Source organism: Canis lupus, chromosome 24 (genome assembly GCF_003254725.2).
Source record: "Canis lupus dingo isolate Sandy chromosome 24, ASM325472v2, whole genome shotgun sequence".
NCBI lineage: Eukaryota > Metazoa > Chordata > Mammalia > Carnivora > Canidae > Canis > Canis lupus.
Window position 1 is genome coordinate 16,904,150 of NC_064266.1, and position 25,387 is coordinate 16,929,536.

General features: G+C 46.6%; 1 protein-coding gene across 3 annotated transcripts in view; it reads left to right on the top strand.

Annotated features, from left to right (window-relative positions):
* Window positions 1-19,874, top strand: part of RASSF2 (Ras association domain family member 2) — a 43,050-nt gene extending 23,176 nt beyond the window's left edge. For all 3 annotated transcript variants that reach the window (XM_025469388.3, XM_025469389.3, XM_025469390.3), the window contains exons 3-12: window positions 1,666-1,756; window positions 4,339-4,414; window positions 6,380-6,531; window positions 8,944-9,032; window positions 9,931-10,091; window positions 10,885-10,986; window positions 11,888-11,939; window positions 12,409-12,530; window positions 13,957-14,054; window positions 15,902-19,874. In XM_025469388.3, the coding sequence (XP_025325173.1) occupies window positions 1,698-1,756; window positions 4,339-4,414; window positions 6,380-6,531; window positions 8,944-9,032; window positions 9,931-10,091; window positions 10,885-10,986; window positions 11,888-11,939; window positions 12,409-12,530; window positions 13,957-14,054; window positions 15,902-15,971 (981 nt within the window). In that variant the 5' untranslated portion in view covers window positions 1,666-1,697 and the 3' untranslated portion in view covers window positions 15,972-19,874. The remainder of the gene's footprint in view (window positions 1-1,665; window positions 1,757-4,338; window positions 4,415-6,379; window positions 6,532-8,943; window positions 9,033-9,930; window positions 10,092-10,884; window positions 10,987-11,887; window positions 11,940-12,408; window positions 12,531-13,956; window positions 14,055-15,901) is intronic.
* The last annotated feature ends 5,513 nt before the right edge of the window (window positions 19,875-25,387 follow it).

A 25,387-nucleotide genomic window follows, 5' to 3' on the forward strand; every position in this document is an offset into this window, starting at 1 on the left:
AATTTTGGGCTTAATTTATTCTTTTTCTAGTTCCTTGAAGTTGTTTATTCGGGATCTTTCTTTTTTCTTAATGTGGGTATTTATTGCTATAAAAGTTCCCTCTTAGAACTGCTCTTGTTGTATCTTATAACTTTTGGTGTATTTCCATTTTTGTTTCCGGATATTTTTTGCTTTAATTTTTATTTTCTTTTTGAACCATTGGTTGTTTAGGAGTGTGTTGTTCAATTTCCACATATTCATAGATTTTCCAGTTTTCCTCCAACTGTTGATTTCTAGTTTCATACCATTGTGGTCAGAGAAGACACTTGATATGGTTTCAATCTTCTTAAATTATGAAACTTTTCTGTGTAATTTATTTTGAAATGCATAAAAAATAAGGTGGATTGGGGCAGCCCCGGTGGCTCAGCAGTTTAGCGCCACCTTCAGCCCAGGCTGTGATCCTGGAGACCCAGGATCGAGTCCCACATCAGGCTCCCTGCATGGAGCCTGCTTCTCCCTCTCTCTGTGTGAGGCAGAGCCTGTGTCTCTGCCTCTCTCTCTCTCTCTCTCTCTCTGTCTCTCATGAATAAATAAATAAAATCTTTAAAAAAAAAGGTGGATTGTTGACTAGATAAAGGAGTGTAGAGCTGGACAGATGTGTGATAAAGAAGGATAGTAAGCGTTAAGGGTAGAATAGCCATACACACATGGCTGTTCATTGTGTTATTCTTCATCTTTACATTTGAAAATTCTCATAATAAAATGTTGGAAAAAAACTTTTGGGTAATGCTATTACCCAAAGAAAGCCTATCCTTCATTCATTCATATACAGATATACATATGCCCGAGGTTCTTAACTGGGGGCCGTTTAGCCCATAGGGGATGCTAGGTAATATCCAAAGACATTTTTGATTGTCATGGCTGGGTGGTGCTGCTGGCATCTAGTGGGTAGAGGCCAGGGTGCTGCTAAATATCCTCCAATGCACAGGACAGCCCCCACAGCAAAGAATGATTTACTCCCAAATGTCAGTAGTGCTGAGGTTAAGAAACCCTGACATATATATTTGAATATCTGAATATATATATCCATTCATATAAATGTATGTATATGCATATTTTATACTTACACATATATATTTTTGCTTACATATATTTTAAACAAAATTGAACTCATGGTTTTCATAATGTATTATCATTTTCCCAGGTAATTAATTGCCTTTTTAACATGATTATATTTTAATGGCGATTATAGATGTATATGCTTGATTTATTGAGCCCAGCTCTATTTGGGCATTTTTAGGTGGTTGACCAATCTTTAGTGTACTATAGTCAAATTTGAACCTTCCCAGTCAGACAAATCTCTATTCTGTGTTGTGAAGATCTCTTCAGGGAAGATCTCTTCAGGTCACCTTTGGGACCACCTTGGGTGTCAATATTCTTTGTGACTGGAGCATTTGTTCTGGGGCTGTCCAAGGGTTGTCATCTCTCTTTTGGGTGTTTTTTCCCCCAGAGGCTGTGGTAAGCAGAGACAGCAGCCAGCAGTGTGATGTCTCACCAACCCTGGGTCAGCCCAAGCTGCGGATCTGGGGTGGCAACAGAGAGTCATGTGTCCCCTCCCCGGCCCAAGTTCTGCTGAGTTCCTTAGGACCCAACTTGACTTTGACCTTTGTCTTTTTTCAAATATAGGTCTCCCCTTCTGATGAAAAGAGAACAGAAGAATGGACTATAGTCACCAAACCTCCCTAGTCCCATGTGGACAAGATAAATATATCTCCAAGTAAGATTTTTTACTTTAATCTTATGTCCTCAGTGGCCAGTCCCACGTGGATGGAAGCCCCTGGCAGAGGAGCTTCTTCTGTACCTGGCTGACAGGGACTTCTGTGTGTGGGAAGTAGTGAAGCAGCTGAGTGTGAACCAGTGAAAGCATAGGAGGGTTGGTGTTGTAGATAAAAACACGACCCCAGAGACTGGCCATGGACAGCAAATAAAGGGGACCTTCAAGACACAGCACTTTTGGGGGCTCAAGAGAGATGGTGTCCTAGAGGACTTCCAGGAAGAGGAAGTAATGGCGGCTGCCCACTGTGCTGTCTATTGGTGTCCCCTGAGGGAGTCCCAGCTGACTTGTGTCCCTGTGCTGCTGGGGTCCTGACTAAAATGAGCACAGGTGCCCCTTAATAGGAGACAGTTTCATTGCTTTATATGCACTAAAATCTCTTGAGCTCATATTTTTTGCTAATGTGAGCCAAAATGGATGTTTTCAAATTATAAGTTTGAGGACATATTTTTATGTCCAGAAGAGAGATTTGTTCATACTGACTGCTCTCTATCTGAACTGAATGTTTAACTTATCTGAGACCAAATTGTTTTAATTCCTTTACACATATTTGGCCATATACAGACACACAGTTGTGTGAACTATGGATCGTTCCTATCTCTTCATTGAGAGATTGCCCCGGGGACCTCCACTGGCCAGTAATTTTAGATCTGTGTGTTCAAAAGTACCAAACAGCTTTTGTGTTAGGTTATTTGGAGTCACATTTTTCACTAATTCATTTAGGCTTGCATTGAATTACTCTGATTCTTCTAGGTTTAACTTGTCAGGAGCTTCTTGGAATTTCAAGCCCGCGTTGACCTCTTGTGTGGCCCCAAATTGCTGCATTGAGTGGCTGGATTCAGAGAAACCAAGCTTTGTGGCCTCTTGCCTGAACATAGGCAAAAGCACACGGCGACCTCTTCAAGGCCCTCATTTCCTGGCTCTCTTGCGCTAGCATGCACTTTCAGATAAAACTTGAGCAGTTTTTTCTTAGGTTTGATGAGGGCTTCTCCTGATCACAAAGGTGGGAAGTCCTTTCTCCCTCTTGTTCAGTAGAGGTGTGTTTCCAAGACCTCACCTGGCAACCAGGGGATTTAACAGCTAAGGAGACCTGATACAAGGCTTCAGAGGGACATTTGCAAATTAAGAAATTTTTTAAAATTTATTTATTTATTTTAAAGATTTATTTACTTATTTGGCAGAGAAAGAGAAAGAGAGAGAGAGAATAAGCAGGGGGAGTGGCAGGCAGAGGAAGAGGGAGAAGCAGGCTTCCCACGGAGCAGAGAGCCCAATAGGGGGCTCGATCCCAGGACCCTGAGATCATGACATCTGAGCCAAAGACAGATACTTAACTGATTGAGCCACCTAGGTGCCTCTAAGGTTTATTTATTTAAGCACCCAACGTGGAGCTTGAACTCATCACCCTGAGATCAAGAGTCACATGCCCCTCCCACTGAACCAGCCAGGCATAACCGCCCCCCCCCCCCAATTTTTTTTTAAGTAAACTGAAAGAGCACTTAGACTAGAATAAAGAGATAAAAAGTCGTAGAACAACATATTGCCAGGGCCCAGAATCCCCTCATATTCCCTTGTGGTACTGTTCCCAAGGTGAGCTGCTATCCTGAATTCGAGCACCCATTTTAACTTGAGATAAAAGACATCATATAATACATGACCTTTGGTCTCAGGCTTCTTTTACTCAACATAATGTCTGTGAGTATCATACATGTTGTGTGCCACTCATTCATATTCTTGTTGCTGTGTAATATTCCACTGTGTGGCTACAGCTCCCTTTATTCATTTGCTCCACTGTCGATGGAAGTTTGTAAGTTTTTTTCTTTTTTAGGATTTTATTTACTTATTCATGAGAGACACACAGAGAGAGGCAGAGACATAGAGGAAGAAGTTGGCTCCCTGTAGGGAGCCCGATGGGGGGCTTGATCCCAGGACCCCAAGATCATGACCTGAGCCAAAGGCAGACACTCAACCACTGAGCCACGCAGGTGCCTGAGTTTGTAAGTTTTTTAACATGCCATAAGGTCATGTCTATGAAGCATAAGTCAATAGGTCCAGACAGACCTGTCCCTTTTAAATTTCTGAAAAGCCTAGGAGTCTCATGAAAGCCTGCAATTGTCCTGATCTGACTCACAGCACCCGTGACAGAGAAAAGAGTGTCGAGGCCAGAGAAACCTTGTCTGTGGACTTAATAGTGTGTTTGCCTCTAGGAAGCTGTGCCTTATTGAGGACTGTGTATGTGGCTTGAGTTTGGAGAGTGTTGTCAGAGCTGCCAGCCTTTGTCGGCTGGCGCGGCCTGCCTTGCTTTGCTGGAGGTGTTCCCTACACTCAGTCTGTTCTAGGTGGGGTCTATTCTTGACCTGGATCCTGGGGAAAGATGAGGCTGTGTGTGTGTACGTGTGTGTATACATACGTGTGGGCAGACACCCGGGCTGGGTGAGAGGTCAGGTTAAAGGTGAGAAAAGAGAGAACAGCTGCATTACAAGTGGCTTCAGCTGAGAATGTTACACCTGTTGCATTTTTCCCCTTAGGAACGAACTTCTCCTGCACCTGAAGACCTACAATTTGTACTATGAAGGCCAGAATTTGCAACTCCGACACCGTGAGGTAAGGAGTCCCTGGGGAAGGCCTGTAGGCTGGCGCAGTCTGTGTCCATGTCTCCAGGGTCTAGGGGTTCCTGCTTGTCCTGTCCCCTGAGTAGCCCCTCATTTAAGGTGTTAGCGGGAGTCCCTGGAGTTCTTTGGAAGGAGATCCTAGGCTCATTTTATTCTAAAGAGGTTGAGCTTTTCTGTTCCAGAGACATTCCTGGGGATGTGAGGCTGGGCTAGCATCTGCTTCAGAGGGGGTCCTCCCCTCCCGTGGCTCTCAAACAGGATTCTTCTTGGGCAATTCAGGAATCTTACCCAGGCCTCTGTGTTTACACATCTGGGCCCACGTCTGATAGCTGCAGCAACTGGGCAAGTCGTGTCAGCTCTGTGTGGAAACACTTGGCCCCTCCCCAAAGCAGTGGTCTTCCGAGGGTCCCTTCTTGGGATGCTCTTTACTCTCCATGCAGTTTTCCCCAGCCCCCATCCCGAGTCTAACTTACTCATCCCATATCCATTTCTATAAAGCCTGTTATCAGCTAGATGGTGAGTTACGTAGGAGCCAGGTAGGGTAATTTATACTCAAGTGTTCTAGACTGATAAGATATGTGTAATACCCTTCCAAACACATTTTCACATTATCAAGCCATGGTGATTTAATCCATAGAAACAGATATCAGATGGTAGAATTTCAGCTACTCAGGCAGGCTGGTTGGGGAGAGTATGTGAGACGCAGTGGCTTTCTCTGTGTCCCTCAAACCAGTCCATGTAGACAAAGTCCTACTTTGGGGCAAATTCTGTCCTAAAATTATGTGATGTAAAAGTAGTGATGCTAGGCTTAACCAGCCTAGAAGACCATATATATATATATAAAACCTGTTCTTAAATAAAGCCTTTCCCCCTAAAATCCCCACATGCCTGAAAGTTCTTCTACTCCTCTCCTGCCTTCTTTTGTTCTCCCCTTCCTTGCTGGGAATAATCCTGGGATCCCAGTCCATTGTTCATTGGGCAGGTGTCATCTTGATCCATACGGCTGTCCTGAAGACGTGGCTGTGGCCCAGGTCTAACGTCTGTGGGTTTTTCTGAGACTTGAGAAAGAAGGCCTGACCCTTTTAGGCATTGTCCTTAAAGCTTCTCCTAATGAGTGGCTGGGCCATTCGAAAGATTTTGGTCCTTGAACAGCTTTTCTGCCGTGTGTCCTATAGAATAAATTTTCAGAATGCTCTAGGATTAAATAGAGACTCATTATAATAAATGAGACTCATTTCTTTGAGATAAGACATGCAGATACCCTTAGAAGGGTCTGACATTTAACTTGCTAGCAATCAACAACCCTTGAGTATAAATTTGGAATTCTTGGAGGATTTATTCACCTCTTGGAGAGCCATAATGTAGCACATTAGCTAATTAAAGGCTCTGGAAAGTTGTGGTGGTAAGAAGTCTGATTAACATATCATCTCCCAATTCATGATCAACTTGATACCCTTTTTAAGGTAACAGTTGATCTGCTCGAGGAGCTAGTATTCTGTAGGATAAACTTGGGGAAATGTTACTTGAAATCTCCTTCAGCCAGCAGGTCAGATTGCTAAACATATGTTATAGCTTAAGACATACCACTTTCTGTGGTAGGGGAGGGGAAGGTAGCTAATTCAAGCATTTAACTCTGGTTTCTGTTAGCAAGGCTAGTCTCCCTTCCTCTAAGAGATGTATTTTTCTTCCTTTAAAGTAGAAAACCAAAAAGCCCTATTTTTATAATTTACACACATGTATTTGGTTTTCAAAGCAACTTCTGTGTTGACCTGTGAGGTTGTCTTCAGGGCAGTTGGGGTAGTTGGCAATGGGGTGTGTCTGGGAGCTGGGCTGTGTGTATAACTAGGGTGCGCCCAGCCAGGATATGTCACAGGAGTTGTCAGTTGTCCCCCAGCGCAGTGCTGGCTTCTGCAGGGTCTTCTGGGCTGGCTCACCATGCTGACTGCTTTGTGGGCAGGAGGAAGATGAGTTCATCGTGGAGGGGCTGCTGAACATCTCCTGGGGGCTGCGCCGGCCCATCCGTCTACAGATGCAGGATGACAATGAGCGCATTCGCCCCCCACCATCCTCTTCCTCCTGGCACTCTGGCTGTAACTTGGGGGCTCATGGGTGAGTGAGGAGAGACGGGACTGGGGGTGACCGGGAGTGTTTGGGGGTCCTGTTCTTAAATGACCCCGAGCAGGTATATGCCACTTCCTTCCAGCAAGCCTTGACTCGAGCTCCCATTCTCCCCACCTGCGCTGTGCACCTGTTCTGGGCTTAGGAGAAGGAGGAGGGAGCAGATGCGGGTGTGATTGGGCCACCATGCCCTGTCACTGCAATCATGGTGGGGAGAGTCAGAGGGGAGAAGCGCCAAGACCTGGCTGCAGCGTGTCCTCCCTCATGGAAAATTCCCAAGTCTCTCAGGGGTATCACTAGTGGCCAATCAGGCCTCGTCTGAATATTTCTAGTGGGAGTTTTTTTTTTTTTAAGGTTTTATTTATTTATTCATGATAGACACACAGAGAGAGGCAGAGACACAGGCAGAGGGAGAAGCAGGCTCCCTGTGGGGAGCCCGATTTGGGACTCAATCCCAGGACCCCAGGATCATGCCAGATGCTCAACCACTGAGCCACCCAGGCGCCCCTAAAGCCCTCCATATCCTGGGGAAATTTGGAAGAAGAAAAGGAATCTGGAAGAAGAAAAGGTCCAAACCACTCAAATGGGGTCAGCCAGGGGGCTGCTTCCCTCAGGCCACACTTGGAGCTTGGTGGCAGTGTGACAGTCCGCAGTCTGGGAGGCTCCCTTCCCACTGCAAGGTCTGTGAAGACCTAGCCTGTTCGTCCCCCCCCTCTGCTGCCACATAAGTAGCCAAGTGCAGCTAGTGAGGCCTGACCTCTTTCCTGGGACTGCTTTCACGGACTTCAGTTCTTGGTATCCAGTGACCAGCTGGTTCATCCTGAATCTTGCTGGTGCTGCCCTGAGGCCAGATTGTGGGTGGGATGTCCTGACCTCTCAGCCAAAACCACAGTGCTGGGTTTTCTGTTTTAAACCAGAACCAAGCCCTCCCTGCTGGACACACTGAACATTCTGTTATTCTCCACAGACAAATCAATCTTCCTCTGTAGTTGAGAGAAACCTATGCTGTGGCCAAACCCTAGAGCTCATCTGCTCTCTTTCCCAGGGAATTTTAGGAGGGTGGTCATTGCCTGACCTATCAGACGCTGGGATGCCTGGTCAAGAAGGTTCTCTGGCTTCATGTACTTTGCTAGGTTCATACTCTGCTTTGATTTCAGCCCTTTCACTATATTGGATTTCCTGTGGGCCAAACCCTTTCCACAGGCAATATCCCGTGCTTGGACTGTGCTCCCTTGCGTCCCCTATGTGAAAGGATTTTTTAGAATTCCATTCAACTGTGTGATTTTGGGCTGAGCCTGCTAAAGGGTCCTTTACTCTGCACGCTGTTTCTTCTCCCTCCCCTGCAACTTCAAGCTATTCTTGGTTGGTTCTTGAAGCCTGCCAGTACTTTGTCAAGAAGGGTAAATGATGTTATTTCTGACGCTTTTTCTAATAAAGTGAATACCCGGACCACTATGTTGAGAAGTATGCTGAGACCACGTTCTGCTTCGGTGAGGGGAGGGGGCGGTGGTCGCTGTGAGCGCCAAATGTTCACCATTCCTTAAGCAGCTCTGTCCAGTTCCCTTCTGGGGTCAGAAGTCCAGATTTATACTACAATGGGAAGTTCCTTCAGATTTTCAGTTTTCATTGTCTTTCCTTAAAACTGTCATGTCTGGACCATAAGTCCCATCTCTATTGGGTCTGAGGGAGCCCACAGTCTTCTCCTTATGGGATGGTCCTAATTGGTGAAATACGATTCTCCTTTCTGGTCAGATCTTCTGTTGATTTTGGAGGAGCTACTAGCATTATCCATTCTGGCTTATAAGGGTGTCATTTGCCAATTATTCTAGGACTCCACTCAGACTGCCTGCTTATGGTCCAGCTTGGCTGAGCATCCCATCGGGCAACCCCAAGAACCCCATCAGTGGCCCTTCCCATGCTGCCCTGACCCTCGTGGCAGCCAACCTATTACTTCCATTCCTTTTAGATGCCAGAAGTAATCCCTGAATTACTCCTCCAACAGAAAAGGATCTGAACTGGAATCTTGCCTAGAGAAACAAATGCCCATTATTAGGGTTTTTCCAAATAAGCTGTAGAACCTGTACGTGCTTAGAAACTCAGTGCAGACAACACACGGATTTTGTTCTGTGGCGTTCTCCATCCTGGGCTTGATGAATTGGGTGCTTGCGTTGCTGCAGAGGCTGGGACTGAGCCTCTTCTCCTCCAAAATACCCCCTCCACATCCAGTGCTCAGCCATGGAGCGGGGCCAGCCTCATGCGACAGTCTGTACAGGCCGCCCACATGGGTGTGAGCTGGTCCCCATCCTGGCACAGCCCGGCACAGGTAAAGTGCTCCGCTTACAGGAGGGGGAGTGTTCCCCTGCAGGAGCTGAGCAGCCTCCCTGTGGTTTTCTGTCTCCCCAGCACCATCCTGAAGCCCCTTACCATGCCCAACATTCAGATCTCAGAAGTGGATGCCCCGCCCGAGAGTGAACAGACATCGAGCCCCACAGGTACATGTGTGGTGGGAAGAGCTCCTGCTTTGGGCTCACCTATGTGAAGCCTGATGTGATATAGATGTTGTAAATTGAATACATAATATTCAATGGTTCAAGATTCAAAGGGTATTCAAAGAAACAATAGAAAGTTCTCGCTTTTCCTCTACCCACCATAGTGGTTCCCTCCCTAGAAAAAGCTTGAAGGAATTCTTTCCAAGATACTCTATACAGATACAAGCAAATACAGAGAACATACCTTTATGGTTGGAGGTCGTTTCTTCTCCTCCCCTTTCTGCACAAGCGGTAGCATTTTGCACATCTCCGTTTCTGTTAGTTGACTCGCTCCTTACTGATGGACGTTGGAGTCATTTCAGCCTTTTGCTGTGACAAACCAGGTTGCTGTTAGTGGCTCTGGACACGTGTCATTTCACACATTTGTCAGTGTCCATAGGATTCTTTCAAGTGGAATTTCTGGGCCTGAGGCAATGTGCATTTGTAATTTTGCTGTCAGTCTGCAGTATTTTGCAAATCTTATGTCATGCTTATCCTGTGCCAAGCGCTATTCTAAATGCTTTGCGTGAATTAATTCAGTAAACCTTCACAACAGTTCCCTCTGGGGGTGCTGTTATTATGCCTATTTTAAATTATGCCCATTTTATAGATGAGAGAACTGAGACATTAGAAGGGTTAGTGAAACATGGCGATGGTGGAGCTGGGATTGGGCCCTGGGAATCTGGCTCCGAAGTCTCTGCTCCGTGTTGCTTCTCAGTAAACTATACCACATGTTTTCTCCCAGCAGGAAATACTGTTTTTATGGCGGGTACTGTAGCATTGGCCATAAAGAGGGTACTGCGTGCAAACTGCCACATTCCCAGTTCAGGTAGACAGAGCTCATCTTCCCCTTTCTTCTTAGATTCCAGGGGCCTGAAGCCCCTGCAGGAAGACACCCCACAGCTGATGCGCACACGCAGCGATGTTGGGGTGCGTCGCCGTGGCAATGTGAGGACACCCAGTGACCAAAGGCGAATCAGACGCCACCGCTTCTCCATCAATGGCCATTTCTACAACCACAAGGTAGAGAGGATGAGGGACGGGGGGGCCAGGGGTAGCCCCAAGGGAATAAGGCTTCTTGGGCAGCTGTTACGTCAAAGCTACAGACATGTGGGAAGCCAAGTGTTTGCCATTCTGTCTTTGGGTCATGGGTGGGCTTCAGGCTCTGTGGGGGATGAGCGACCCCAGATCAGAAGCCCCCTTAGGGTGGTGCGTGAGATGACCTCACAAACATCAGAGCTGTCCCCCCTCCTTGGAAAATCCACACATTACCCTCTTCCTATGTGCATCTCGGCTGCTGTGTGGTCTCATTTTCTGTGAGCTAAGGGCTACCCCTGAAACAGAGCTGAAGGACTCAAATCAGGGGGTGTCCATGCACTACCTGCCTCACCCAAAGCCAGCTGTTGCTCTTTCCTTCCCAGTGCCTGGTCTAAATCCAGCCTCAGGAGTAAGTGCATCATGGGAGAGTGGTCTGAGACCTTGTGTTGAAGTCATAGTGGAAGGGGCCTTTTGTGTATTCTGTGTGGAGAGAGGGCCTCCTTCCTTATCTGGTTCGACTCCTCCCCTTCACCTCCTGCCCCCCCCTCCCCGCCCAAGCTCGGACCACCAGCCTCCCACTGGGAGTTCCTGAGTTAGGAAAAGCCCAGGGCTGCCTTACTGACATCAAAGCTCACTGTTGGGCAGGCTGTCAGGGTGCACGGGGTGAGTGCCACTGTCACTGTGCCCTTTACCCCAGGTTACGGGGCTGGGACACCTGGGTTTTAGTCCCTAGGTCTTGTCCATACTGCCACCCTGAGTGGGACCCCTCTATTGACAGACATCCGTGTTCACGCCAGCCTATGGCTCTGTCACCAACGTCCGCATCAACAGCACCATGACTACTCCACAGGTCCTGAAGCTGCTCCTCAATAAATTTAAGGCAAGTTCCCTCTGCTGGCTGGCCTGGGAGTGGGGGCACATGTGCCTGGGGTGCCCCCGAGGTGGAAAGGGGGATTGTGGAGAGTGTGCAGTAAGGGGGGCCCTGGGTAGGGACTTGGGTTCTGCAGACCCCATGGCATCAACATCCCATGGGAGCCAGTTAGCAAAGCAGCTTCTCAGGCCCTAGCCCAGAATCAGACCTGCTAAATCCGAAGCTCAAAGGTCTCAGGGGTTCAGTAGCTTGCAGGAGATCTTCGTGCCACTGAATTCTGAGAAGCACCGGCCCTCAGACCCCCAGGCTGGTGACTGGTTTGGGACGCTGTGCATAGGCTGATTACTTAAACATCTTTGGGGAACCTACTCTGAAAAATGAACTTCGACACATGTGCAAGTTTTAGTGCATGAGTGTTTTTAAAGTCCCATTACTCTGTGTGTTTTCCACAGTCCCTTTAATCAGAAATCTCTTGGAGACAAGACTCCTATTTATCACTGAGGCCAGTGCCACCTAGTGGCCTACTGGCATGGGCTCTGGGTTCAAATCCCCACCCCTCACCTGCTGATTGGATGAGCTGAGCGAGCTAATGAAGCTCCCTGTGCCTCTGTGTCATCTTCTGTAAAACAAGGATTAGTGGGACCCTGTTCAGGGGCTGTCGGGAGCATGAGCAAAGTGCAAAGTGTGTAGCATGGTGCTCTGCAGGGTGCAAGAAATGTTAGTTCTTATCAACCATTATTGGTAACATTACCTGCCTGCCCCTCCCTCCCATCACTTCTGAGAGCTGGAAAGAGCTCCCCCTGAGAAGTGCCCAAAATCCATTTAGCTTTGCATGTTCAAGAAGGAGTGGCTTACAGATGGGCTGCGTAAATATGTGTGCTTTCTTCAATACCTCTCGTTTCTGATTCAGATCGAGAATTCCGCAGAGGAGTTTGCTTTGTATGTGGTGCATACCAGCGGTGGTAAGTCTGAAAAACACAGTGTACTTGACAATTTGTACTTTACTCCAAACAGCAAGTTGGAAAACAATACCTCTGCCTCACTTGCTTGTTGTTTGGCTTTTGGAAACTTCCAAATGTTGTTTGCCTCTGAGGCTGGTGGGATCATTGGCTGAGTCCACTGAGGAATGCCCGATGTGGCCTAAAACCTAACTGCTTATTTAAAAGGGAACCAGATTTTCTCAAGAAGATAAAACCAATTCCTCTGACGCAGCATCTTCCAACGGGTTTGGGGCCTGGTAGTTTTGTCAGGGAGAGTGGGGAGGGAACAGTTACTTTGAACAGGAATTGACCATTATCACTTGAGTCTCCTGACTTACCTGGCCGTATCTTCTAAGGTGTCTGGGCCATATGGGCCCTGAGTGGGCCACTACTAGTGGTGAGCAAGGCCTCAGGCCAAACTCAGGGCTGTTCTGGCTGTGTGTGGTTTCAGAGAAACAGAAGCTGAAAAACACCGATTACCCTCTGGTTGCCCGAATCCTCCAGGGACCGTGTGAGCAGGTCTCCAAAGTGTTTCTTATGGAGAAGGACCAGGTGGAGGAAGTCACCTATGACGTGAGTCCCCTTTTGGTTGGTCTCTCCTCAGGAGGGCAGTGATTTGGTTGGGTTACCTGCGATGAGGGTATAGGTTGACTTTTTTTTTTTTAAGCTTGTATTCATTTATTCATGAGACACACACACAGAGAGGCAGAGACACAGGCAGAGGGATGAGCAGGCTCCCTGTAGGGAGCCTGATGTGAGACTTGATCTCAGGACCCTGGGATCACCACCTGAGCCAAAGACAGACGCTCAACCACTGAGCCACCCAGGCGTCACATAGTTTGACTTTCTGGCCAAGGGCCATGCCCCATTTTGCTGCCATTCTGCAATACCAGGTTTGCTTGAAGGAACAATGGCTAGGAAGCAGGGAGAGTGATACGGAGACTAGGCTGAGGGTATGCCCTAGGGAGGCGGTTGGAGGAATGCTCAGCCTTCAGATGGTTTACATAGAAATAGTCAATCTTCCATCTTTCTAGAGTCCTGTAAGAGGGCTAAGAAGTTTCTGCAAATGTCTCCTAGCAATGTCAAGTTGTTTGCAATAATTTTGCCTGATGTTATGTATTAGCCAGCTCTTGCTATAGTAACAAACATCCCCAAATCTTAGCTGCTTGCAACAGCAAACATTTACTTTCTTGCTTTGGATGCTGCAGGCTGGTAGCCCCAGCTCGGCTCTAGGCTGTGGGTTGAGTTCAGGTGTGTGTTGCATGTCTCTTATTCAGAGACCCAGGCCTAAGGGGTAGTGGCTTCCTAGGGTACACTTCCCATGGCAGTTGGCTGGAGTGCAAGAAGCCAGGCCAAACCTTGTAAACTCATCTGAAACTTCCACTCATATGTACCTTATGTCATGTCCACGCACATTCCATTGACCAAAGCAAGTCACACGTCACATAGAAGGTTAATATTAATAGGCTTTCCCATGGAAAAGAGTTGATAGAGTAGGGTGGGGATTCTTGTGTAGGAGGAGGGAGGGCTGTTTAACTTCAGCTCACTTAGGGGCCACCCTCACCCCCACAGCCTCTCCCAAGTTAAGTTCCCATTTGGATGCCCACTTGAGACTCTAGATGTAAGCCATCATCCTGAGCCATGGTTCCCTGAATCCTCTTAGGGGAGAACAGAGAAGTTTATTGAATATTGTGGGTTTGGGTCTTCCTCTGCATCACTGCCTCAAGAGAAAGTGCTTTTCCCTGTTTGGTATCACCTTGTTGTGCATTGGATATACGGGACAAGAAATGAGAAGTTCGGAGATATGTGTCATGTATAGGGAGTGACTGCAGCCTTGAGAAGAATGAGGCTTGGCTACTGCCTTTAAAGAAATCCTGGATCAGTGCAGGAATCGGGTGTCCTGTGCCTTGGTGCCTTTCATGAGAGAGACACCAAAAGGAATTGGAATAAGGTTGGGAGGGGGCGTGCATGCACCCCAGACTCACTTCTTCCTCTCCAGGTGGCCCAGTACATAAAGTTCGAGATGCCTGTCCTTAAAAGCTTTATTCAGAAGCTCCAAGAGGAAGAAGATCGGGAAGTTAAGAAGCTGATGCGCAAGTATGTGTGGCCCCAGGGCAACTGGTTGGGCTCCTGCCAGGGCCTCAGTGAGCTGGCTCTTTGTTCGGGTGCCTTGTAGGGATGTGCTGAGTGGTTGTGTGTGGGCCTGGGTCCTGTGGTCCTTCTTCCAGGGCCTTCCCATGACCAATTGAGATCTCAGATGGGGACACAAAGCTGAAGGGTGTTGGTTTCTTTGCTTCTTCTTCTTCTTTTTTTTTTTTTTTTTTTAGGATTTTATTTATTTGATAGAGAGTGAGAGAACAAGCAGGGGGAGCAGCTGGCAGAGGGAGAGGGAGAATCAGGCTCCCTGCTGAGCAGGGAGCCGAACATGGGGCTCATCCCAGGCCTCTGGGATCATGACCTGAGCCAAAGGCAGACACTTAACCGTCTGAACCACCCAGGCACTCCAGTCTCTTTGCTTCTTGTGTCAGCTTCTCACTTTGATATGGGACGTGAAGTGTTCCAGGGATTTCAGGAAGGTTGTCTTGGCAGTGGAAAGTAGTCAAAGCAACCTATCTCTGGAATCCTTTCCTCCTACCCTTCTCCCTTCTTAACATTTCTCTTCTGGGAATTACATTTGGCTTGAAAAGTCCAGGAAAGCATCTCTCTGCGGAGGATTAAAAAAAAATTATGATTGAAGTATAGTCAACATACAGTGTTATATTTGTTTCAGGCGTCTGGCACAGCGATCCAACAGTTCTATACATTATTCAGTGCTCGCCATGATAAGCATAGTCCCCATCTGTCACCTTACAATGTGATTACGATTTTTTTACTGTATTCCCTATGCTCTACTTTCCATCCCTGTGACTTTTTATTTACAACTGGATGTTTGCACTTCTTAATCCCCTTTACCTATTTCACCCTATTTCTCTGGGAAGATTTTTTTTTTTTTTTTTTTGCCACGTTTAGTCATAAAGTGGACTGCTTTTCATGGCTGTGGCGGAACAAACGATTAATTTCTGCCACCGGAGAATAGCGCCAATGCTATATTTGCCCTATCAGTGATAAGAGCTAGTAGGAAAGCAGTTAGCGTTTTCTGAATGCTTGCTACATGCCAAACTTTATTTTTTATTTTTTAAAGATTTATTTATTTATTTATTCATGAGATACACAGAGAGAGAGGGGCAGAGACACAGGCAGAGGGAGAAGCAGGCTCCCTGCAGGGAGCCTGACGTGAGACTTGATCCGGGGTCTCCAGGATCGTGCTCTGGGCTGAAGGCGGCGCTAAACCGCTGAGCCACCCAGGCTGCCCCATGCCAAACTTTAAAGACAGCTTTTGCCGTGCCGGGCAAAGCCCTGGGCATGAGGAATGTCCTCGTTAGCCCTGCACGGAGGCCCCAGCATCTGCACTCCCTCAGGTCAGGGAAGGGGTGGGGACCCACTTGCATCAAGCCGTGGATCCCCATGCCTGGTAGTCGCTCTGGCCTGTTCTGTAAAATCTGTAGGGACTGGTATTAGCTTGAAGCATATGAAGCTGCCGTTCTTGTAGGCCCCTCAGAATGGTCAAATGATGGCCATGTCAGATGGTCCAGCGCAGGTGAAGGCCCCGTGCTACTGTGGTGGTGCCTTGGGCAGAGTGAGCACTTGGAACCCTTCCTGTTGGCGCTGCTCTCTCGCCCTCCCATCCTTTTTTTGCCAGAATTTCTAGCAATAGTCAAATCGTCTGGTTTGGATTTGGTCTGTTCAGTTCCTCTCATCGGGGTATGGAAATGAACACAAGCCACAGAGTGGCTGATGGCTGGGCCGGTGATAGAAGCAGAGGGACCGACAGGCCGCCCCTGGGACCCAGGCGGTGGGGGGGTGTGTTGGTCCCTGCTGCCCTCCGCAGCTGTGTCTGTCCCCAGGTACACCGTGCTCCGGCTGATGATCCGGCAGAGGCTGGAGGAGATGGCCGAGACCCCAGCAACCATCTGAGCCACACGAGGGAGGGGATCCAGATGCCACGGGGGCCGCCGCTGACACGAGCAGACGCACGGGAAGCTGGGTGCCTTCCTTCCACGGAAACGTATAGATACAGACCTCACCAGCTCCCACCGAGCTACCATCTGTTGCCCAGAGCGGCTGGCGAAGCCAGCAGACGACTCCCCATCCTTGGATCCCCAGCTCCATTCCTTTCTTTCACTCACAGGACTTTTGAATTTTGTTATAAGGACTGAAAATGTGTGTGTGTGTGTGTGTGTGTGCACATGAGCACACGTGTGCACACGTAAGCGTGTGTGCACACATGGTACATATCCACGTGCCTACCTGAGATTCACATGGAATGGAATTCCAGGCAACCAGCACAAGCGCCCCGGGGCTTGCAGGTGTGCTGCTCGGGGGCAGGAGCATCGGGGGAGTCGCCAATCTGAGGGGCTGAAGTTGGAGAAATGATTTCTTCCCTCAAGTACCCGGGAGCGGCCACACATGTTCAGAGGGGAAGGGGTCTCAGCAAGCTCACCATTTGGGGTATTTATGTATTGGTCGAGACTCCCCTGTACATGCAGAGGGCTTGGGGATCGGAAATTAATGAAATAGCAGCCCCATAGAAATAGACCTCCTTGGGGGAGGTCTGGTGGAAAGGGGAAGATAAATCGTCTGTGGGGTAGATGCAATAAGCCCACAAGTTTTTACACTGGAAACTTTGTTTTAAATAACAAAGACGTATATGATGATCCACGTGGATTCTGCCTCTGTCCTCACCTCCATGGCCACCTCCAGGAGAGCGGGGAGGAGCTTGCTGCTTTGCTCAGCCTGCCAACCCCATGCCATGGAAGCCAACCCCAACTCTTCGGTGCCTCCTTGAGTTGAAGGAAGGGTCTCACCGGTTTATTCCTGGTCAACTGGTGGCCCAGGCCTGGCCTTGTCCTGGGGTGGTGGCCAGAGTTTCCATCTTTAGGGACCCGTAGAGGTTCCTTGCAGAAATGACAAATGCTTGGGAAGCCAGCCCATTTTTCATCATCAAGGGTCTCCCTGCACTTGGATCTGAGGCCATGTGTTTGAAGTCAAGGCTTTATTCTTTCCAGCCATGGGATTCTTGCAATTGCCCTTGCCCTGTGCCTGGAGACAGACTCCAAGCATGAGGACCTTGCTACTGACCGAGCTTGGGGCTCAGGGAAGCTCTTCGGGTTGCCCTGTGCTGGTGCATAGGGAGGGTGGAGCTTCTCTTTCTGCTTCTCTGGGCAGCCACCTGGGTGATCTTTAGAACAGACCCCAATGGGGGGAAGGGAGGGCAGTCTGGCCCCTGTGGCTCCCATCAGGAAGACTGCTGGGTAGCTAGGCACCGGTGTGGCTGACAGACTCCGAAGAGGGACAGACAGGGTGCCTGGCTGTGGAGATAAACCAAGCAAAGCTGGGAGCTCCTAACAGCAGGTGTCTCAGCCTTGTTGGGGTGGGGTCTCCCCATCTCTTCACTTCCTCTCCAAGAAAGGTTTGGGGAGCTGGGCAGTTGGCGGAAGGAGTACAAGGAAGGTGGATGTTTGCAGCAGAGCCGTTCCTGTCCTCCCGACTGCTGCTCTCCTCTGTGGCTTCCCTGGCCTCTTTAGATGGCTCACAGCTGTGATCTTCTTGTTGACTTTCCAAAAGATGGCATGCTGCCACCTGGCATTTTGCCGGGGGTCTCTTAGCAAGGCAACCTCTTTGGGGACAGCACCACCAGCCCTGTGGGGGCGTGGACTGGAAATCCGGAGGCCCTGGTCTCAATCATACACCTTGGTAGGGCTCTGCAACACGCAGAGAAAACCCCGGGGGGCCTGTGGTGGGGGTGGGGGGCGGCTAGAGGCTTCCTTTGTTACAGATGGGAGAGAGAGCTCCGGTTTGTGAATGCAAACACACTTCCTGAGTTTTGCATTTGAGAAAATGGCTTAAGAAACTTGTCTTCCAGCTACTTTTTATTTTGACTCTTCCAAGCCTACATTGGCACCAGTGGTTCTCCTTGGTGGGTGAGGCAGAAACATTTCCACAAAGCAAATGTGCTAACCGCTAACTTTTGTTGAACAGCTATTTCTGGTTTATAAAAGTTCTCTTTGATTTGCACTAGCACTATGAGAGGTTAAATATGGAAATGTTGCAAAACGTCAGGTTTGCCAGAGCCCTTTCCAAGGCAGGCCTGGCTTTTTAAAGATGGGGGTGGGGGTGGGGGTCGGGTAGAAGTGAGGGGAAATCGCATCCGACAGGATACATTCCACTTCACGCGGGCCGGACTTTCCCATTGTGGCCCACCCTGTTTAGAGATCGTTTCTCACGTCCTAATAACCGGATCAGGAATTTTGGAAAGGTCCTTTGAAATAGCAGTGGCTGAAACAGAGACACTTCTCCACGGTGTGGAGCCGGATTTTCTCACTGGTATCACATGGCTTGGCAGCTTTGAATTCCTCCACTGATTTATGTGGGTTTATGTAATTTCGTGCGATGAACCTGAAATTGTGTGAAGAACAAAAGGCCAATTTATGGGGTTATTTTCCTAACTTGTGAAAAAGCAGTAGAGCCACATCTGGCTTTCTTTTTCTAGGGGCTTGTGTTACAAGGTGATCAAATGAAGGAAAAGCCTGAGTCCATCTGGCTGGGAAGGGGGTCTGTTCCCCCAGGTGATGGTGGAATTAAGCACAAGGTCACATTCTCGGTGATCACATGAGTGGGCAGGTGATGAGTTAAAGACACGGGCGGGGGTGGGGGGGGAGGGAAGCTGTCTTGCAAAGGGACTAGAAGCACAGACTTCAGGCTTGCCAGAGCAGGCTGGAGAGGAATGTGTGTCCTGGGGTCCAGGCTGCTGGAATTGAATTCTTCAAATGAGGTTGGGGAGGAAGGAGCTCAGATTAGCCACCCACCTGTGGGAAAAATGCCGGGACCAGAAACTGAGGCTTTGGGCTGAGACTTCAAGGAGAAATATCTGCACCCTTCCCTCCTCCCTACGAGAAAGAAAACAATAGTCTCTCCTGGAGATCCCCGGATAAAGCCATTTTATCACCATTGTAGATAAGATTTTGAAATATAATGACAAGCACAAATCTGTTCCCAGATGCGAAACACCTTGGCACGAATTCTTTTCTGCAGGGTGAGGGTGGTTGTTTCAGAGTGTCAGGAGCAATGGGTCCCAGAAGAGCAAGAGACTCTCTTAAGAGAAGCTCTCATCCAAGAAAAAAAAAAAAAAAAAAAAGGCCAAGCTCCATAGCATGGAGAATATGGTGCCATAGATAGGCCAAGAGAGAAATTTTAGATGAACAAGGGATTTTTAGGGTCTCGTGGCCAAATCATGATGTGGGGCCTAAAATAATAAGTAGAGGAAGTCTCCAGCATCCTTGAGGCAGCAGCACACGTGTTTGAGGTGCTACTTAAGTTGTTTCATATGAAGTCTTGCTTGAGTCAGATGAGATGAGAAATGATCTCCGAGAAAGAGGTAGAGATACAAATGAATGTGGCGCCCCTTCTTGCAGGCGGAACTGATAAGCATTTACCCTGTCTCGGGAGGTTACAGCACCCCCTGTGTTTGAACCAAGCACAAGATGTAGACAAATCTCAGTTTGCCCTTAGAGTCTTCCCAGCGGATTGCAGACCTCTTCCCAGGCTGATGGCTTCTGGTGTGTTCCTGCTAGTATTTCTTCAAGGTTTTCCCACTTGTGTTACATTTGTGAAGTGTCTTTTCTCAACCATAACTTGCCTTCATCCATGGTACTTGACCTGGTTCAGTGTTTGGTTCTGAACTTACAAACTGTTGCATCTGGGTATCATAACGTAATTTGACAAGGCCCCAGTAGGGAGCCATAAATGTCTGTAACATTTTGATATGTTTTAATGCACCTAACTTAGATCTTGTTGAAATAAAGCACTTTTCAAAGAGAAGTCCCTCTGTGGAAAGGTCCATGTGTGGGTGCCACGTGGGGAGCCCTGCCTTGTGGGAGCGCTGGGGATGGGAATGTGAAGGCACATCCAGGAAATGAGTTGACTTTCTTCCCTCAGAGTTTATGGTTTGAATGGGCTCAGACTTGGCTATAAGATTCCAAACAGGGAGTGCAATGAGAATGTCCCCTATGAGTCTTGAGTTCAGGTCCTGCTGGAGCCAGTTGTGGTGGAAAGAGCTGGGAACTACCATTTGATGAGACTGGATTTTGTCCTGACTCTACCCCAGGCCTGTTTGGATCCTGCGGCCAGTTTGTGGAAATGTTTGCTAGGACTTGGTTTGCCTATCTCTAAAATGGCCAAGCCACCTTGTAGGGATGTGAGGACCTGGACTTGCCTCTGTTGGAGGCAGTTTCCCTTGGGTTGCCAAAAGTAAAACTTCAGACGAAGGCCCAAATTCTACCCTATGTGAGAGGCCAGTGTGATGATTAATTCTGTGTCAACTTGGCTAGGCCATGGTGCCCAGATAATTGGTCAAACACTAGTCTAGGTGTTGCAGTGAAGGTGTTTTTTAGATGAGGTTAAGGTTTACACCAGTAGACTTTGAATAAAGCAGATCACCTTTCATAATGTGGGTGGGCCTCGTCCAGTCAGTTGAAGGCCTTACAGGAAAAATAGTACCTCTCCTGAAGGAGAGAATTCTGTCTCCAGATTGTCTTTGGACTTGAGCTGCAACACTGGCTCTTCCTTGGTCTCCAGACGGTCAGCCCACGCTGCAGATTTTGGACTTCTCACCCCTCAATTGCATGAGTCAAAATAAATCTCTATGTCCTGTTGGTTCTGTTTTTCTGGAGAACTCTAACACAGAGGGGTTATATGGTTGGTTTACAGCATTTGAATATATGATTGATAATTGTCTTCCTAAGAGCATAAATAGTGACCAACATAATTTGGCCTCTCAAAAAAGCTAACAACCAAGATAAGATTTTTAACAATGTCCTCAAATAATACTTAGGTGTTTCTTTTAAAAGAGAAAGAAAGGGGTGCCCACCCAGGTGGCTCAGTTGGTTAAGCATCCAACTCTTGATTTTGGCTCAGGTCATGATCTCAGGGCCCTGGGATCAGCCCTGTGTTGTGCTCCAGATCCAGCTCCATACTCAGCAGAGAGCCTGCTTGGGATTCTTTCTCCCATCTCCTTCTGCCCCTCCCCTGCTCATACTTTCTATAATAAATAAAATCTTAAAAAAAAAAATTTAAAAAAATTAAGGAGAGAGAAGAATTTGGATGAATCAACTCTCCCTTTAAGTGTTACTTTGATTTTTTATATTTAGAATTTTCACTCTGAGCAGTAGCTTTTTAGTTGCTGAATTAACTAAGCTGGGTGAAACAGACGAACAGACAGTTAACACTTCCAAGGCAGTGAGGTTTTTGTACTGTTCAGACAGTGCATGTAAGTGACAAAGATAAAGATAAACAGTCTGTCTGTGGTCCCCCCAACACCCCAAGTTAGGCAGTAAGCCTTACAGGAGTTAAGAGTACTGAAAACTACCCAGCAAATTCTAATAACCTTTCCCCAAGGAGCCATCAGTTCTTGGCTTTCTTTATGGAAACAGATTTAATGAAATAATTTGGTTTTGTCTATTTTAGGTAATGAAGCTAGGACTGAATGGAGTTTGCCGTGAGCATAAGACAGAGCTGTGAAGTTTTGAATACATTTGAATAGGTTTTGCTAAGATACTTAGATGCAAGCAAACCTAATGAAAATTGAACTTGGATAAAATCGACATTGCTCTTTTCATTTTAAAACTATGCAAAATAAAAATGATTACTTATGATTTAAGGGATACCTGGGTGGCTCAGTTGGTTAAGCGGTCAACTCATGATCTCAGCTCAAGTTTTGATTTCAAGATAAAACCATTTAAGTTGGGACTTAAGTTTAAATTTTATGATAGAACTGAAATCTAAACACGTGTTTTGGTGAAAGGCCAAATACAATATGGATATTTTCTTTTTAAATATTTATTTATTTATTTATTTATTTATTTATTTATTTATTTATTTAGGGGGAGGGGCAAGGATGAGAAAGAAGCACCAGCAGACTCCCTGCTGAGTGCAGATGGGGAGGTGGCTCCATCTCAAGACCCTGAGATCATGCCCTGAGCAGAGATCAAGAGGGGATGCTTAACCATCTGAGCCACCTAGGCCCCCCAGTGTAGATAATTTATGTGTCAATATTTTGATAACACTGATTTAAATGTTCTTGTATTATAGTGAGATCCATTTTTCCTAAAGGAGTTTTTGCATTAATTAGCATTAATTCATGCTTGGAATGTCACTCTGCCCATGACTGCAGAGCCATCTAAGGGGTGAGCAGCACCCAGATTTAGGTCTCTTACAATATCCTCCACTGAGAGAAATCTGAGCTCCCAGGAGGGTAGCTAGTGCCATAGACTAGGGCAGAAGGTGCAGGACAGTGTGGGTATGTCTTGCTAATGGGAAGTAATTATGTCTCAGAGATGTCTGGAGTGTCATTTAGAGAACAAACTGACGAGAACTACCACATGTACCAAGTATTGGATGTCTGGGGCTATGAAAAACCTTGAGTCCAAAATGATCCCAAAGAAAGATTCTTAAAGGTAAGGCACATAATTACAGAAATGCCACATATTACCCAACTTAAGTTGTTAAAGTTCCTTAGCCAAAATTTATCTATAACACAGGTCACAAAAATACATTTGAGTGGTTTGCCTAAAAACTCTTTTTTTTAAAAAAAAAAAAAAAACTCTTGAGTTATCTAAGCAAAAAGAACAAATTACAATGTCCATGACCTATTAAAAGAAACCAGCAAGGGAAAGCTGAATTTAAACTGGTCATAATAATCTAGAAATTATTTGGAAGTACTAAATGAATCTGTGAGGCTGACAAAACAATGAATATATACACATTTATTTTATTTCTGTGTATCAGCAATAAGAGATTAGAAAACAAAATTTAAAAATGGAAAGGTATACCTCATTTATGGATCGGAAAGACAGCAGCTCTCCCTAATGATCTAAATAATTCTAATGAAAGCCAAGTAGTGGGGATCCCTGGGTGGCTCAGCGGTTAAATGCCTGCCTTTGGCCCAGGGCGTGATCCTGGAGTCCTGGGATCAAGTCCCACATCGGGCTCCCTGCGTAGGGCCTGCTTTTCCCTCTGCCTGTGTCTCTGCCTTTCTCTCTCTCTCTCTCTCTCTCTCTCTGTGTCTCATGAATAAATAAATAAAATCTTAAAAAAAAAAAAAAAAGAAAGCCAAGTAGTATACTTCAGTTAAAAAAAAAAAAAGAAAAAGAAAGCCAAATAGGACTTTTTCTTCCTTTCTTCTGTGATAATGTTGCAGATAAAATAGAAACCATAAACAAGAATATGATTCAGCTGTTAAAGGTATAATTATGGAATTTTTGTAGAAACATGAAAAATATTATTACCCAAAGTGAATAAAATAGCATATTCAATATGATGTCAGGCTTCTACTTAACACCTATGAAAAAAATTACCTTGGGGTGGTAGGATTATGTTTTCTTTGTGTTTCTATTACATTGGCTTTTAGGTTAACATTTCCTGCTGGTATGTCCAAAAGTAGTGAGGGTCCAGAAGCACATATACTGTACAAAAAACACACAAAAAACCACAAGCAGTGGCCAGAACATGAAAGTCAGCTAGGCCCTCGTCTCCCTGCTGGGGGGCGGGGGTCAGTTTTCTCCAAATGCAAGACTTCGAAGTCCTTGTTATACAAAGAGGCCCATCATGCAATCGAAATGCAGTCCCTGTGTGCCAAAACCATATACGTGTGTGCATGTAAGAGACATTGCATGCATGCATACTAATGTAACAACACAGACACACACATACACACGACAGAAAGGAAGAATCACATCCGTAATTCTAGGGTCTTTGAGAAAACCATCCATCCTGATGTCTTGCGAGTCTGAAGGATGCAATCTCTGTGTGAGAAACTGGGGAATTCTTTGTGTTTAGGCTCAGTCACCCTGGACACCAAGTCCACTTTGTAATCGCACTCTTAATGCTTCTTTTAGGAATTAGAAAAGCAACAGCTTTCGAAAGTGAAAAACCCCTTCTTATAAATTCTGGAAACCTGAGGCCATCCAGAATATGCTGTTGGACTGTTCTACTTTCAGTTTCTGACACTCTGAGGTTCTCTTTATTAAGAACTGAGTACCAGAAGCAGTGCCTGATTGGCTAACCAAGGCCTTGAACGGTGGATTCTGGATAATGTACGCTTCCGCCCACATGCAAACAGGACATCCCCATTCCTCTCTTAGGGCCCTGGAGGTTTGATCCAGGAGCTCAGGAACTGCTCTGACTTATCTCCCCACAGAGCAGGAGCTCACCTTCTCCAAGGGCTTTAGGGAAGAAGATGTCCAGGGACAATGGCACTGAAGATTACTTTTGGGGATTCAGGGAATTTTCAAATAAACCTAATTTGAAAATAATTACCTCAGGTGTTTACCCGGACCCTACAAGGATACGTATACTAAACCAACAATAAAGAAGCCTAAACTAACCCAAATGACGTAAGTGATCCTAAAATGCCCTTAGAATCTTCCATCCTAAAAAACTTCAGGGATCCTGAAGATTCTTGTAAACTCTGTGCCAATAGTTTTGAACTTCAGAATCAGAATCACCTCAGGAACTTATTAAACTAGAACGCTGGGTTCCACCCCCAGAGTTCTTCATTCCACAGATGGTGTTGGGGCCAAGAATTTGCATCTCTGACAAGTTCTCCCATGACACCGAGGCTGCTGGTCCATGTAAGTAGCTCTGTGCTAACCCAGTATAAAGTGCTGGCTCTCAACCTGGTCATACACCACAGTCACCTGGGGAGTTTTAAAATGCCTGCATTTTCTACCAAGGGATTCTGATTTCATTCATTCATTCATTCATTCATTCATTCATTCATCTTCTTTTTTTAAAAGATTTTATTTGTTTACTCATGAGAGAAGCAGAGATATAGGTAGAGGGAGAAACAGGCTCCCTGCAGGGAGCCCGATGTGGGACTCGATCCCCCGGGATCACACCCTGAGCCGAGGGCAGATGCCCAAATGCTGAGCCACCCAAGCATCCCAAAACGCTAAATCTTAAATAACTCTAAACACTCTAACGTTTCTCAAATGATGCTTAAAACTCTAAGTCCTGAATAATCCCACATGACCCTAAACTAACTCAGACAATTCTGAATGACCCTACAGATCACAATGGAGTCTAAAGGATCTTAAACCTTGCATCTCCCTAAATGCCTTAAAAATTCAAATTTACTTTAAATGACTCTGAACCCTTACAGTCCAAAAGATCCTAAAAGACCCAAGAAAGCCTAATTACACCTAGCATCCCAGACTGTCTAAACGACTCTAATTGGTCCAAAATTATCCTAAACCCAAATTGACCTTAAATAGTTTAAATGGAGATTAGATCTAATGAGCCTGACTTTCCAACTCTCAGCGACATTAGTGCTAACA